At 42.9% G+C, this 16,227-nt stretch overlaps 1 protein-coding gene across 2 annotated transcripts; it reads left to right on the forward strand.

Moving 5' to 3' along the window:
- The first annotated feature begins 994 nt into the window (after positions 1-994).
- DUS1L (dihydrouridine synthase 1 like) lies at positions 995-14,998 on the forward strand. 2 transcript variants are annotated; one of them, XM_085077226.1, is made up of 13 exons: positions 995-1,378; positions 3,595-3,703; positions 4,603-4,653; positions 6,387-6,439; positions 7,197-7,279; positions 7,440-7,543; positions 8,483-8,627; positions 9,232-9,328; positions 9,695-9,783; positions 10,555-10,721; positions 11,282-11,319; positions 14,285-14,360; positions 14,652-14,998. In XM_085077226.1, exons 1-13 carry the CDS (start codon positions 1,142-1,144, stop codon positions 14,801-14,803), a joined length of 1,401 nt encoding a protein of 466 aa, XP_084933352.1. In that variant the 5' UTR covers positions 995-1,141; the 3' UTR covers positions 14,804-14,998. The 2 variants fall into 2 exon arrangements, with proteins under 2 accessions (XP_084933352.1, XP_084933351.1); XM_085077225.1 differs by having other exon boundaries at positions 996-1,378; positions 6,327-6,439.
- Positions 14,999-16,227: the final 1,229 nt, after the last annotated feature.

The raw sequence follows: 16,227 nt of genomic DNA on the forward strand, positions 1-16,227 counted from the left end.
TAGAGCAGCTGCATCAGAGGAAATGGGAGTGCTGAAGGAGGGAGGGAGAGGCTGTATATTTAAAATAGCAACCTGGTTCTTCAGGCTGCAGAGAGGTAATGAAAGATGGTAAAAAATAATTAGAAGGTTGAAATGTAATTTACTGCAGCAAGTTCATCACAGGCATGAGTGCTAGGAAGTTGGAGAGGAGGAAAAATACAGGCTTTGATAGTGCACTTGAACTGTGAAGGCTTGTCAATAGACAGACTCTAACAGGCTTACTGAGCAATTGGAGTGTACATGTAACCCTGCTTAGGCTCTGATGCTTTGTTGCATGATTTTGTTTGAGTTTTACTCTTTTGAAGAAAAAAACCCCTGTAACTCAACTTACATTGCTGTTTTGACTGGTGTAGAGATACAGCATTTTTAATATTCTGGAAGGTATCGGCTAAGAGAAGCAGAAATTCTCCACTGGGCTCATCCTGGTGATGGTCAGTAGCTTTATAAAATGATGCAGAATGAACGATTTTATCATGGATACTGTTATATTTGGTTCAGGCATGTGGATAATTTTCCCCTCTCTGCCCAGACCATCCGACACCAAGGACAGGGCAGGCCTCTCACTTAGTCCGAGCTCCTGGAGCGCTCAGTGACGGCGCTTCCCCTCGGCACCTCCTGGGGCAGAGGCCCAAGTGCTCAAAGAAGTCCCCTCGGGCCTCAAGCCCTGGGCTCGGGGACAGAGGATGGCAGCTACTATCACCCGGGCTGTGCGGCGCGAGAAGCGTACCGGCTGAGGGCCGGGGCTCCCTGCGCGGCCGCGGCACCTGGGGACAGACTGCCCAGGCGGAGCGCCACGGCCACCCCTCCTCAGCCGCTGCCGCCGCCCGGGCAGAGCGGACTCCCCGTGCCAGCAGCGGCCCTGCGGCTGCCGCGCCTCTCCCGCGCACGGCCCCTGCTGGCAGCGCCGCGGTTTCTGGAGGGGACGGGGCGCGGCTGCACCGCTGAGCCGGCCGGAGCGAGATGGCGGTAGTACCGTCCGGCTGCGCCGGTGCCCGGGCCGGGCCCAGCGGAGGCGGCAGTCTGCGGGCCTCAGGCCGCGAGCCCCTGTGCGGCGGCGCGGGGCGGCAGCGGGCGCAACGCTGCACGGGCGAGCAGGCAGGAGATGCCGAAGCTGCGCGGGGAGGCCTTCTGGAGGGAGACGCTGCGGAGCGCCCACTACGTAGTGGCGCCCATGGTGGATCAGAGCGAGCTGGCCTGGAGGCTGCTGAGCCGCCGCCACGGCGCCCAGCTCTGCTACACACCGATGCTGCACGCCCAGGTCTTCCTAAGGGACGCCAACTACCGCCGCGAGAACCTCTACGGCGAAGCCTGTCCCGAGGACCGCCCGCTCATCGTGCAGGTGAGCGCAGCCCCCTCCCCGGCCCTTCCTGTCAGCCCCAGCACGAGGAGCGGCGGCGGCTGCCGCCGGGAGGAGCTTCGCTGGGCTCACCCTGCGGTGCGTTCTTGGGTAACGCTGAGGACGCAAGTCAGCATTACCAAACGCACCCGCGCTGTCCACCCCACTCGTGCTAATAAATCCAGGCGTTTTCCAAATGTGCAAGAGTTGAAGGTAGTCAGGTTCATCCGCATTTTAACGTGGTTATATAGGATGACAGGAATCTAATTTTCTTCATCTAAATACCGCCGACTGTACTTAGCGCATGAAGATGTATGCTTTTCTGTTTACGCCATGTTTAGCAGAGGATTTGCTGTCTTAATCACAGAGGCCTGGAGCAGTTCACTTGTCACAGAGTTTCAATCCCCTGCACCTCATCTTTAGAGACAGATTACAGTTGGTCTTGTAGAGTCAGGCTGTGTCCCGGATCTGGTACCACTCAAAGAGGATCACAGTTTTTTGAGTACCTCTCTGAAACCCTGAGCTCAGTGTTAGTTATAGAGAAAGGATGCAAGGAAGGTAGTACAGACTTTAAAGGATGTGTTGCTTCTGCTTCTGGACTACAGTGTGATGTTCAGGTACTTCACTCTGTCCCAAGGGGAAAGCGGCTTGTTGAGCTGGAGAAAAATACAGGGAAAGAGTTATGAGCAGAGGAATGGCTGATTTCCACATGTGGAACAGTTAAATGGGTGAGGACTGTTCACCTTGGAAAAGGAGTGCCTCCCTTGCCTGAGGTCAGGGACAAGATAAGAGAAGCCTGTGGAAGTATTACTGACTTGAAGATGATGAATATAAAATGAGTAAGTGTAGTGGTAGTTAGAAAGTGTGGAATTCATTACTGTGGGATGTACTGGATTTTGAAAGATTACATGAGTTTAGAAAGCAAATGAAGGAAAACACTTGAGGGTCTTTATGTGCAACAAACACACCTGCTTCCAAAGTTTTTAAAGACACTTTCCAGCTTCTGCTGGACGTATGATGTTGACCTTTGATCTGTCTCAGTACAGCTAGCACAGAATATTCTGAGTTGGAAGGGATGAGCAACGATCATCCAGTCCAATTCTTAAGTGAATTGCCTGTACAGGGATAGAACTCACAACCTCAGTGTTATTAGCACCATGCTCTAACCAACTGAGCTAATCTCAGCATCTTGTACTTTCTTCTTCTATGGGAAGTAGTTTCTTTTGACACAGAAAAATACAAGTGGTATAAATTTAAGTAATTTTAGAAAGCTGTAAGTCACAGATATTCATCTCAGTAAGCTGTGTGTTCTGGGTGACCTGAACAGGATCAGTTGCTGTGTTACCCTTCTTCCCACTGGCCACTATTGGACATAAAGTATAGTACTAACTAATCTTTGTATTGATCTTTTGCAGCATTCCTTACAGATTTGGTCACAGAATCTCGGAATTAGATTAGGCAGAGGTACATCTGAGCTCAGCCTGCTCTGAAGGCTTTGTTTACTGTGCTAACATTGTTATTATATGGCATGGTTGGAGGCTTTCCATAGTTTCAGTCATCTCAGAGAAAGCAATTTTTTGTTTTGTTTTGTTTCATTTTGTTTTAGTTGGTGTCAGTCATAATTTATGTAGTGCTGTAAGGGGGTAAGTAACATCTTCTGTTCAGAAGTGTTAGAGTTTAAATTTTGTTTCAAGTCTATATAAAGACATGATGACATTGGTTTTTGTTAAAAATTAATTTTAGAAAATCTATTTAAAAGTATAAATGAGAAGAATACTCTGTCTCTGTCCTCTTCAAACAAAGAAACTTCAAATTAACCTGTACTATTAATTTGCTTTTTGCACTGTCCTTTGAATGTAATGGAGTCCTGCAGAACCCCAGTAGTGACTGGTTGCCAGCCTACTGTCACCCCAGTCACTATAACCCTTTGCACTTGACTCATGAGCCAGTTGTTCACCCATCACACAGTGTGTTTATCCAGCTATGGGCTGGACATTTTGTCCAGAACGATCCTGTGAGAAACAGTATCAAATGCTTTACTGAAATCCAAAAAGATTACATCCCATGGCTTCTTTTGATCATTTTGAGAAATAGTGTTTGCTATTTTTAACTGCCTGTTTTCTGTAGCAGGTAGTTGCTTCCTAACTACATCATAACATGTTGTCAGTACTTGAAGAAAGCTGTTGCCTGATTATTCCACTTTTCTTTGGTTTTCACAGTTCTGTGCCAATGATCCTGAAGTGTTTGTCCAAGCAGCACTGTTGGCTCAAGACTACTGTGATGCCATAGACCTAAATTTGGGTTGCCCCCAAATGATTGCAAAGAGAGGTATGTGCAAGTCTGAACCCTGGATAAACAGCGAAATGGGAAATGGTGTTTCAAATGTGAGCATTGGCAGTAAAGCATCAAGAGGGCCAAATCAAGCCTTGGGGAGGGGCTGTGGTACCACTGAAGTCAGACTTAGTTTCACCCAGCATAGCAGGTAACGCTCTGTAGTACCTAAAGCAAAAATTAAATGTAATTAATTCCAACTTCTCTCAAGTGGCAGCTCTTTTGTCTAGAATATCCTTCAGAAAAGGTATTTTTAATAAGAGCTTGATTTTCTTTCTAATTTCAGTTACTCAAACAGCCTAATTTTGAAAGACTGCACTTAAAATTACATCATTCAGACACTTAGCGTCTCCTGTTTCCCTCATACTTGCACAGAGTTTTTTCACAATAGTGTAGAAGAGGATGACACCTGCTGAATCCCTTACAGATACTACATGTTTGAAAACCAGAACTAGTGTTTGAAAATTTTGTATCAGTTAAGGTGTTGAGATTTATGCAGCAACTGCCTGTTCTTCTTCTAAAATACCTTTTGAAGATTAATAGGAAATGGTCAGTGGTGCAAATAGATCTTTCAGTCTGATCATCTTTTATCCTAATGGGATTTATTAAACATCTGGTATAAACCCTTGGAAGTTGCACTTTGAGCTGCAAGTGTTAACACATCAGCCTTAGGGAGTACCAGTGAAAGTAGGGTGTGGAGATTCCTTGTTTACCCTGTAAATCTAGGGTGGCAGGGAGAGCAGAATGATCTGACTCTTCCAGTTGGGGCAGGACAGAACAACTATGTTTCTGCCAGTGAGGCTTATGGTTGTTTGGATCTTTGTGAGTGCTTATGAAAGCTGTGCTTCAGGATCTTACATTTCTGCATATGTCTGTCATATGCTGTTTTATCATAGGTCATTATGGAGCATTTCTGCAAGAGGAGTGGGATCTTCTTCAGAGGATGAGTAAGTATTTTGAGAGGGAATAGGATGTGCTAATCATTGAGAGGAGGTTTAGGGATTTTGGGGGAAAGGAGGTGCATCATATTTCTATGGGCAGAGTTGTATTTGGGTTTTGAGCGGGCAGGGGGTTTTTTTTGTTTTTTTTTTTTAATTTCTTACTGTATTCCAGTGCCACCCTCAAGATACGTGGTGATATCCCACTGCAAACTCACGCTAGATCTGCTAAAAGACTTTCGTACCTGAAACAGACTTAGGTGAAAGTGAGTCAATTAAGTTCCAGTCTCGTGTGATGGCTTAGTGGCTCTCCAACTCTAGAAACAGTAGAAGTCCCAGTGCCTTACTTTTTCACTTTGAATTCTCAGGTGCCAAGAGTCGTGTTTCTGCTTGAAGCCACAGTTGCCCTTTTCTGACCAACTCCATGTATTCTTTCTGTCCACAGCATGGCAGATTATGCCTTTCTTCTCCTAATTTGTGTTGGCTGTTTTTAGGCTATCAATAGATGTTGTGAACAATATCTTATTATTTTAAGAAATACATTTGTTACTGATATAAAAAGTAAGATTTTGGTCATTTTATAGAACTGATAATGTGCCTTCACCCCATTTCAGGGTACATGTTTGAACCATGAAGTTGGAGAGTCTTATTTCTGTTTGTATTCCCGGAGGTATGGGGAATCTTGAGTGATGTTTGGCACAAAGACACTGCTGAGAACCGGAAGACAGACAGTGCTTCCTTGCCCAGCGTGTAATGTAGCTGTTGAGAAATAAGCAAATCAGAATAGCCTCAAGGTGTGAAGAGATCCCAGCTCTGTCTAGTAAGAAAGTTGTCTTAGGCTGTCATCTTCCTACTTCGTTCCCCAGGCACCTTTAAAATGGTGGAGCACTCTTTCCTGCTTGCACCTGTGTACATCTTGCTTGCTCCTTTGAAAGGGTTATAGGAAGTGCCTATCATGAGAGCTTGTAGGATTTGGTTTAGAAGATGGCAGGTGACTTCCTACATTGTGTATCCAAGCTCTGGAAGAGAAGAGAATTTCAGACACACCATTACTCAGTGTTTTACTATTGCCTCTCTTTGTTAGCTCTCTTTTTAGTATTTTTGTGATTCCATGACTGTGTAAGGACTGGGAGTTTAACATGTTGTTGTAGATTTCACCCTGACCCTATATAACCTGCATTTGCTACTTGATTGGGTCCACAGCCTACCTCACTTGATAAGCCTCTGCTTGCCATGGATTAGACTCTACTTATGATTATTTGGGTGATATTTGGAAAGAAGTGAAGCACTTTTTGTAGGAAGAGTAGACAAGCAAATACTAATGTTGGAGGAATACAATAACCTGTGATGATAATAAACTTATATCAGTAATTAAGTTGTGAGAGGATGGTCTTTGAAAGTGAAGGCTTGATGCAGTAGAAATGTTGAGGCTATTAAATGGGTGACTATTTTATGTCACCCTGTTAGGATGCAGATTTTGTGGTTCATATTTTATTGTTTTGTGCTTAACTTGCGCAATAAGGATTGCAGAGGACACTGCTGATTTTTTTAAGCTGTGAGAGCTGCATAGCATTAACTTCTTAGGCTGTTTCCATACCATATCCGGTATCAGATCTTTAGGAGAGCAGACACTTTTCATAGCATTGTGCAGTGCACTTACCTGTCTTTTCAATCTTTCTCAGTTTTACTGGCTAACGAGAAGCTCTCTGTTCCCATCACATGCAAAATCCGCGTTTTCCCAGACATTGACAAGACAGTGAAGTATGCACAGATGCTGGAGAAAGCTGGCTGCCAGGTAAGAAGGCAGCTGCTCCCTATACTCTTGCATCGGACATATCTTTGTGTAAAGCATCTGATGACCAGTTCTTGGTATACTGTGGAGATGAATAGACTGCATTATTTTGCAGACAGAGCAAACAGGATGCAGACAGATTCTGTGTATTTGCAGTCCTAGGCAGCAGGTCAATAGTATGGTATGGAAAACATGATGATGTCAGAGTATCTTGTAATCACTGCACTGTGCAGTGTCCTTCACTGTGATTGAGCATGTCAGTCTTCGTCTGGTACTGCAGGAGGCAGTGTGAATGCATGAAATCCACGGGACTGTAGAAAAAAAAGTGTATCAAAGGGTATCACTAGAAGAAATAGGTGGCCTTCTTGGATTTAACTCCGGTTAAATTGGAAGAGATGGTCTGTAGTTAGAGACAGTATTGACAGTATTTGGACCTTATGCTGAGGAGAAAGCTAGATCAATATACCAGAAATTCCAAAGCAAATCACAAATGGAATCCAGTGTGAAAGGAAATCTGTAGTTTCTCCCATGGTACAATCTTGTCACGCCATGGAATAGCAAGATGAAAGACGCCTAAGACAATGTCGTGGTAGGTGAGCTGCTGATGTCTTTCTGTGATGCTAAACTCCCTGCATTGTTGCAATAGCAGCAGGAGCTCGGTGGCATCCATGAAGTGTAGGGGGTGAAAGGAAGTTTTTGTCAGTAGATTTACTCACAGTGGTTCATACATGTGGGAAGTAAGTATAATTTTGTATTGCAGCTGCTGACTGTGCATGGCCGTACTAAAGAACAGAAAGGACCACTTGCTGGCGTGGCATCTTGGGAGCACATTCAAGCTGTCAGGTTAGTGAGCAGTACCAGTCTTAGTGGATTCCTACTAACACTCTGGATTTTAAGCAGTGTGTACAGTTACACTGAAGAACAAACAAATTTGTGTGACAGGAGAATTTCTGGGTTGACTCTAACTCTCAATTTTATGCATCTGTTTTATTCACTGGTATAGAAAAGCTGTGAACATTCCTGTATTTGCAAATGGAAACATCCAGTGTCTCAGTGATGTGGAAGAATGTATCCGTAAGACAGGAGTACATGGCGTCATGAGTGCAGGTAAAGAAAATGATCTTATAACAGATGAAAATATGAATTGTTTCTTACTCTCTTAGCAGCGCTGTATACATTTATTAAAAGCTTATGTCAGATTGACTTGGTGAACAGCTTTGATTGACAGCTGAGTGGCCATTCTCCCTCCTCTTATACTGGCCATCTCGTAGCAGGACCAGGAATCACTTAAGATTTGTAAGAATTTTTACGTTGGACTTGCAGTACAATTGACTAGACAGCTCAAATCTGATTACTTGAAAAGGCATATGGTGCTCCTATTGTCCTGGAATATTTTTGTGACATCTGTTAATCAGTGGAAGTATTTGAATGGTTCTTAATGAGCTAAGCTCATCTGCGGATTAATATTCCTGCAGGTGGTTCATGTTGGTTTGAGGTAAGAAAGAATTGATGTAAGTTCCTACACGAAGAGCGAGGATAGGCATCAGAAAGAGCTGATTACTCACGCAGTTAAAGAAGGGTTGTAGAATCTTGGTTTTAGAAAATACTGGTTAACAAAAGGCTTGTGAAGCTAGCAGAGAAAATTATAGTGAGAAGCTGTATCTTGTGAACTCAGGCCAGACAAATATCAATACAGACATAAGGTAAGACACCTGTTGTATAAGTATTTAACCACTGGTCAACAAAAGCAGTGATTTTGCCGTTTATTAATTGTTTTACTGTCTTTGTGTCAAGGTTAGATGCCTTTCTGGAAACTGTGCTTTAATTAGATATGAGCTGTTTGGCTCAGTTAGGAATTGTACAGTGATATACAGTATCCTGAGGTCAGGCTAGAGTTTTATGGACCCTGTGTTCCTCTTGTGAGTATATGGGTGATGTGTCTGTGGCTGTAGAATCACAAAAAAGATTATCAAACTCCAGAGCAGAGATTTTGCTTTTGGTTTCAATCCTGAAGTGCAAGTTTGAGTGTTTCTTTTCATTCCCTAGAAGGTAATCTTCATAACCCAGCTTTGTTTGAGGGCCGGAACCCATTGGTGTGGGAGATGGCTGAGGAGTATCTGGAGATAGTGCGGAAGTACCCTTGTCCGTTGTCTTACGTTAGGGCTCATCTCTTCAAGCTTTGGCATCACACGTGAGTATCTCCAGAGAACTCTTAATGCTTTTCGGGCTCATCCTGCTTAGCAGGTGTCTGCATTTTCTGGACAGAGATTTGTTTGGCCAGAATGAGTATGCTGCAAGGTTTTCTTTCTTGAACTTGGCTGGAGAGTGTGTGGTCTGAGGCCTTTACTCTTCATGTCTGGGAAACAGGGCATGGGGAATGAATAAATTGCCGCAAGATCGGCTGGGGCGTGAGCTCATAGCACACCAGCTGCTATGTGGTAATCGCCCATATGCGCACACACGCTTCATGGCAAACACAAGTTAACTATCTCCTTGTTCACTGTGAGGCAGAGCGCTGTTGCATTTATTGTGGAGTAAGAGCATGGCTATGGGTAGTTACTGAGAAGCAGCTGATGGAACTGTATATTCATGTTAGCTTATGTCAGAGTACCTTGGTTGTCTGCCAAGTATTTATCTGGAAAAGAGATATGTGTGCTTTTCTCTGGACTTAAAAAGGAAGAACATAAGCTCCTACCAAAGGCAAATTCATCAGAAGAATGTATAAAATGCTTTTATAAAGTTATTTTTAGTTGATCTCAGTCTAAATATAACTTGATGTTTGGGATTTGCCTCAGGCTTCAAGTTTACCAGCAGCTGCGTGAAGAATTAGCAAAAGTGAAGACTCTAGAGGGCATTGTAGATGTCAACAGGGAGCTGAAACTGCGATGCCAGGTACCAAGATGGGCCCTAATATCCTGGAACAGCACTGCCCACAGTTGGTGGGAACGTACCATTTATGTCATGCAGTTGACATCCAATAGTCACTTCTCTGCAACTTCGTGGCTTACCAACCTTGATACTGGTACTTTATTACAGTAGCATCCTCTTAAGCCTGGACAACTTTACATGGGATAAAGTTGATTTAGGAGTTACAAATGTGCTTCAATTCAGCTGTCTTAGTAGATGCTTTTTTCACCTATATGTAACTGTCAGTAATTGTTAGCTTAAATTTCAGGTTTTTATTTCCTGGAGTTTGAGGTGTTACTTAGTGTATTTCCTGACAAATCCAAGAAAACTGACTGTAACTCTATGCTGTAGGAAGAAATAGCTAATCAGAAAGAAGGAGAAAAGCCAAAAGAAGGTTTGCCTTTTTTCCACTGGATCTGTCAGCCATACATCAGGCCAGGGTGAGTTACCTATTTTGATACTTACAAGTACTCAGAGACCTTTCCCAGGCATACCATCAGTATGAGCCATTGATTCTCATCTAGGAGCTTACATTTATTAAAAAAACAAAAAAAGGTGAAGACTTTGGATTATTTTTATTCTAGTTTGGTTTTTTTCCTAGTTATTGCTTTGTTCGTGGGGATGTTGCTCATTGTTTGCATCTTCTGCTCTGGATCCTCCTCAAATTTCTCTCTCTCTGGAAAGTAAAAACCAGGAATCCTACTGCAGCTCAGAACAAGAACCTGATGTGCAGCAAATATGCTACCTGACAGTGTTTTATTGTTACATGCAACATGAAACTACTGTGGTAGCAAGGATGAGAACTAAACTGGGTTCTATAAAGGATGTTTGTAATGGATGGACAAGCATTACAGATAGCTTATTCCCCTTCGGCTCAAAATTGGGCTGAAGAAGAAGTGTGTCAAGATTAATATTTAAGTAAATTCTTAAATAAATGCTTAAGTAAAACCTGGGAATAAAAGCTGCCAAATTTAACTGGCCAACTTTAGTTTGCCTTCCAGCTGATATATCTGATTGTGTGTCTGTTATTAACTGCCAGTGTTAACCAAAAAGATTAGGTTTTTCTATTTCACTTCTAAAGGCTGTGACACTTCCTTGTAGCCATGACAGAAAGGTTTATGATTTACCCAGATTTCTGTAAACCAAAATAATGGTCAGGGAACAGCTACTTTTTCCCTCCAGCCAACTTACAACAAAATTCACTGTTTCAGGCCAAAGGAGAGATGCAGGGAGAATGGAGGCTGTGGAACTGAAAAAGGTGTGCGAGGGAAACGTGCTCTGGAAGAGGAGGAAGATGGAAATTCTGAGCTTCTGTCAAAGAATAAACAAAAAAAGAAGTTAAGAAATCCAAATAAAAGCTTTGATCCGTCTTTAAAACGTAAGTTCCATTTATTAGCATAAGTGTATGGAGAGTTGCTGATAGCACCTTTGACATAAATTGCTGCTATGAATTTTCCTTGCTTATGTACTTGTACAAACTTCTTGCAAAAGAGGGGGAATTGTTGGGAAATTTCAATAGCAGGCAATGTGATTCAGATAATGTTTACTAATAAAGGAAACAAGGATCAAGGTAGTAGGTCACTAATTCTCTATAAGCATCTTTTTAAGATCAAAATGGTTTACAAACTGAATTCTAGCTGTCACTAGTATTTGAAATGGTAATTTTGTATGAATTCCAAGCTGATGTCCTGCTGTTTTATGCTTGATTTGAGGATTAAAATTTTCTGTGTTTGGATTTAGCTTTGAGGCACTTAAAAATTCAAAGTATCTTTACCTTAGCTCTATTGTTAGTGGTAATGTATTTTTATTTCAAAAAGACTCTCTGGCTAGAAAAGCACCAAGCTTTGTCTGGTCCTGATTTTTTGTTTTTAACGTACTTCTTCCACATAAAAATACCGCTGCTGAAATTAGCTTTCTCTCTCTCTCTCTCTCTCTCAGCCAAATATGCAAAATGTGATCAATGTGGAAACCCTAAGGTAAGTCAGTACGAGTGTCCGTAAAAGCATTTCCATTAAATGGAAATTAAATTACCATGTAGGGGTCAATCAAGCAATGTCTGGATGGGGATAAGTGACAAGTGATGTCCCTCAGGGGTCTGTGTTGGGACCAGCACTGTTCAATGTCTCCATCAATGATGCGGACAGTGGGATCAAGAGCACCCTCAGCACATTTGCAGATGACACCAAGCTGAGTGGGGCAGTGACACACTTGAGGGACAGGGCCATCTAGAGAGATCTGGACAAACTCAAGCAGTGGCCCATGGGAATCTCTGAGGTTTAAGAAGGCCATGTGCAAAATTCTCCACTTGGATCAGAGCAGCCTGGATATCAAATCCAGACTGGGTGATGAACAGATTGAGAGCAACCCTGCCCAGAAGGACTTTGGGGTGCTGGTGGATGAGAGGGTGGTCGTGACTCAGCAAAGTGCACTTGCAGCCAGCAAATCACCTGTGTTTTGGGCTGCATCAGAAGCAACGTGGGCAGCAGGTCAGGGAATTCTGTATCTTTACTCTGCTCTTGTGAGACCCCCGCCTGGCGTACTGCATCCAGCCATGGGGCCCTCAGAGCAGGAGACACATGGAGCTGTTAGAGCAGGCCCAGAGGAGGCTACAAAGATGATAAGTGGATGATAAGATGATAAGACAGACTCAGAGAGTGGGGGGTGTTCAGCCTAGAGAATAGAAGGTTCTGGGGAGCCTCATTGCCCCTTCCAGTGATTAAAGGGGACAAAAAAAAAGACAACAATGGACTTTTTGGCAGGGCCTGTTGCAGTAGGACAAGGGGTGGTGGGTTTAAAGTAAAAGAGTAGATTCAGACTAGATATGTTGTAGATCAGAAGTCATTTTTTTATGGTGAGGCAGTGGCCCACGTTGCCCGGCGAGGCTGTGGATGCCCCATTCCTGGAAATGTTCAAGGTCAGGTTGGTCAGGGCTCTGAGCAGCCTGATTTAGGAGAAAATGTCCCTGCTCTTTGCAGGGGGTTGGCCTAGATGACCTCCAAAGGCTCCTTCCAACCCAAACTATTTTATGATTCTATTCTGTTATTCAAAACCCTGATGCAGGTCCAAGCCAGTGCCCAGTCACGCAGGTGCATGCCAAGTCCTACCGATACGTGTGTGTGGGGAGGAAAGTCCATACTTAGGCTAAAGCATTGTAACCATTAAATGTAACCAGTCCCTGAGGCTAAAGGTGCTGGACAGAAATCCCTAATGCATATAGGTTTTTTGAGAGAATTTGCCTTCCTCTCCAAAAAAAGTGCAGTTTTATGCTGCTGAGGGTATTTATTGCTAAGACAGTTGAGTGAGTTTAAGAACTTCCAACATATCTTGGAAACAAATCTCCAAACTTCCACACATGTATGACACGTGTATTTTACTGTGGTATTAAAAACAAACGCCCTCTTACTATGGTTAGTGGTGGGTGGAGTTTTTCAGCAAAGTGCAAATTTGAATAACTAGCGTGATTTTTAGTGTACTTATAAAAATACTTTGAATGACATCACCATACAGCCTATAGTGAGTGTCAGGCAGCACCTACAGCTCTTGTTTGTGTTGCATTTGGATCTCTGCCCTTAAGAAAACAAGCATGAGCACCTCTGCATTCTCAGTTCTGCTTTTGAAGCAGGTTAACATTGGCTTTTACCATTAGCAATGCGAAATGAGGCAGCTGGTTTACAGATTGTGTATTTCAAATATTTGATATTTGCAAAGAGTTCATTTTGCTTTTGTTTATTTTCCTCTTGGGGAACATAGCTGTTTCCTTGACCAGCTGGTGTTGCTGAGCAGGGTGTATTTATTGCTGCTAAAATACCTGTAAAGCAGGGTATAAGATGCAAGTAATTTTGTGTTCTATCTTAAAAATTACCATTACACCTCAGGGGGTGGGGGAGCCTGGAACACATGCATGTGATGTTGCTTCCTGTTGTAAATTACTGCAGCGCAGTAGTGGCAGCCAACTGGGGCTCAATTTGAAACTGCAGGCACTGAAGAAAATGGATTTTTTTTCTGTCTTTGTTATTGGGAAAAGATTCAGCACTGGGCTGCTCTGCTTTCAAAACTATCCTGTTTCATAGCTAATCCAGGTGACATCGCTTGCTGCGTAAACCAGGACTGTCTGCAGCAGGTCTTAGGCTTATTTTTGTTTTGCTCTTGCATCACTGTAATGTTGCAGGCAGCCCTTGAAATCTTCTGACTAGGCCTGTAATTTATTTTTTTCCCCCTAGATTATGTGTTTCTGAGCTTTGTCATGAAATGGGGTGGGAGGTATGGGGGTGTAAGGAAGAAAGAGAAGAAGAAGAAATTAAACTAAAGCCTCCGTAAACATGAAGGAATTTTTAACTGGGGTGGAGGGAACCATGCTAAACAGCATCAGCCCCGCATTCTAAAATGTGTGTGAGTAAAGCAACCCAGAGACCCAGGCTGCATCAGTTAGCCAAGACTCAACTGATACTGTCCCCTAAGGGTCATACATTATATTTTAATAATATACAGGTGTATTTAATATGTACTTTAATAAGTACACAGGTGTATTTTAAGCTAAAAATTCAAGTGGTAACATATTTTAGACATAGCTACAGATGGTAGCACATGTCAGGCACTGTTTCATGTTGTGTAGAACTAGAGCAAGCTCTCGAGCACTAAATGTGCTCATGCTTGGTCCAGAGGGCTTATGGCCTGGGCCTGCTTGTGGTGGATAACTCCAGCTGCCCAACAGGCTATGGGGGTTGCACAAGTTGAATGCAGATTTTTTTGGCTGGTTGGGGTTTTTTTGTTATGTGCAAACCATTGATGGCCCCCAATATGACATCAACTCTGTCATCTTCATTAGGCTGAGAACATGTTTTTTTCCAAAGATCTGAAAGCTATATTGTTACTTACTATAGTAAACAACAATAATTATATTTTCACTGACACAAGCTTCTTTATTCTCCCATCCCAACCCAGGGCAATAAATGTGTGTTTAACATGTGCCGAGGGTGCTGTAAGAAAAGAGCATTCAAGGAGACAGCAGATTGCCCAGGTGAGTGTACCTGGACTTACCAGGCATCAAGCAAACATCTCATCTCCCATGTATATTCATTACTTTAATCTTTGGAGTGTAGGTGAGTGTTAAAATTTACATAGATAACTGTCTAAAAGTTTATAGTACCATTTCCTTCTATGTTATTTCTCCTGCTTCCAAAGCCTCAGGATGCAGTTTCCAGTCTGTGAAGACCCATTCTTTATAAGGAATAAGGTATTCTGTTTACCAGTGTAGTCATCTCATTTCAGGATGTTGGTTTGGGATTTTTTTCCTCTTTTGCTTTTTCAGGTCATGGATTACTTTTTAAGACAAAGTATGAAAAATCCCTTTCATGGCAGCACAGTCAAAGAGGAATTCAACCCCCAGAAATCAGTCAGAGAGGAGATGCAGAGGTGAGGGAGACAGCAGTGCTGAAGGAGGCTGGTGACAGTACTGTGTGAAGCTTTGGAAATGAACAGTCCAAGAGCTCCTGCCAGACCACTACTTCCCTGGGCCAAAGAATGTGCCATCTCCAGCTCAGTGTCAGCTGTGTGAACTTGTTCCATATGATTAAGTTCTGGAAAAGTTTTATTTAAGTTAAAAACCGCTTACTCAGGGAATTATCCTGCATTTGAAATAAAAGAGATGCAATTAAATGTCTCATGCTGTATTTTAAAGACTGAAAATACTGCATTTTTGGGTGGGGGCAATGTCTGTAAGCTGCCATCACACTCTGCCTCTTGTATGCTCATTAACCCTTTGTGTTCTGTTTTTAATATTGGTGACTAAATTTATTGTATTAGAACAGCCCTCTGGCATGCTAAAAATAGCAACAGCGGTGACTTCCTCAGTAACAGAAAAAGTTGTCACATCTGTCAGCGTTTTAGTAGGCCACACTTTCAATGCAGAAAGGAATGCAGTGGTACTTGGAAAATGTGAATGTAAAAGTGTAAGATGTTGCTGTAACCACATAACAATTATTAGTTTCTTACAGTATGATAAAACTTAAGTCTTCCATGAGCCAAAGGTTGGGGGAGGATGAAATCTCTATTTTAACAGAGAAGGTTGTCTAAAAATATATGGAACTGAGTCCACGAATATTTCCCTGCTCAAGCTCTCACAATTATGTGATCATTCTTTCTTCTTCCCACCTGATAAATTCTGAGAGATGTGTGTCAAAACCAGATGCAGATCTACACATGCCTTTTTTTAAAGATGGAATCTTGAAACTCCTCGCCCACCTCCTGTGAAAATTGTCCACTTCTTCTCTCGCACAGACATACATGTTAAAGCTGTCAAGGATCCTGAGTTCCCTGGTCTATTCCCCCCTATTCTAGAAGCTAAATGTTCATTATCATGGACTTTCAAACTGTTTAACTGACCTCTTCCCACTTACAGTTTCCCAAATATGTCAGAAGGCTGTCATTCTCCTGCTCACTGTGCCAGAGAAAATTTACGAAGTCCGAAAAGGCGAAACAGCCAGTTGCAACACAGGAGGACTGGGGTTGAGTGAGAGATTTGGATTATCTTCTCACCCACATAGTGAGATTTTAGACCACACCTCTCACAAGTACAGTCTCATCACAGAATCACCAGTGTGAAAGAACAGTCAAGCTGGCTTTAGGCTCCTAAAGTTGGCTCTTGAGAATACTAATTGGACACCTTTCTACACAAAATTAGTATTTAAGGTGTATTTGTCCCTACCCCCATCCCAAGGCATGTCTTAACAAGCACAGTGGAGAAATACCCACAGACCTTATCTTGTTCGCTCCCGTCCATGGCACGGCTGGAGGCTGCCACACTCCTGACACAGGGCTGGAAAAACACTTGGTTTGGCACTGCAACATAGACCGACCTCTGTGCATCCAGCTACAAACCACCACGC

Source organism: Lichenostomus cassidix, chromosome 18, assembly GCF_008360975.1.
Source record: "Lichenostomus cassidix isolate B80296 chromosome 18, HeHo_3.0, whole genome shotgun sequence".
Classification (NCBI taxonomy): Eukaryota; Metazoa; Chordata; class Aves; order Passeriformes; family Meliphagidae; genus Lichenostomus; species Lichenostomus cassidix.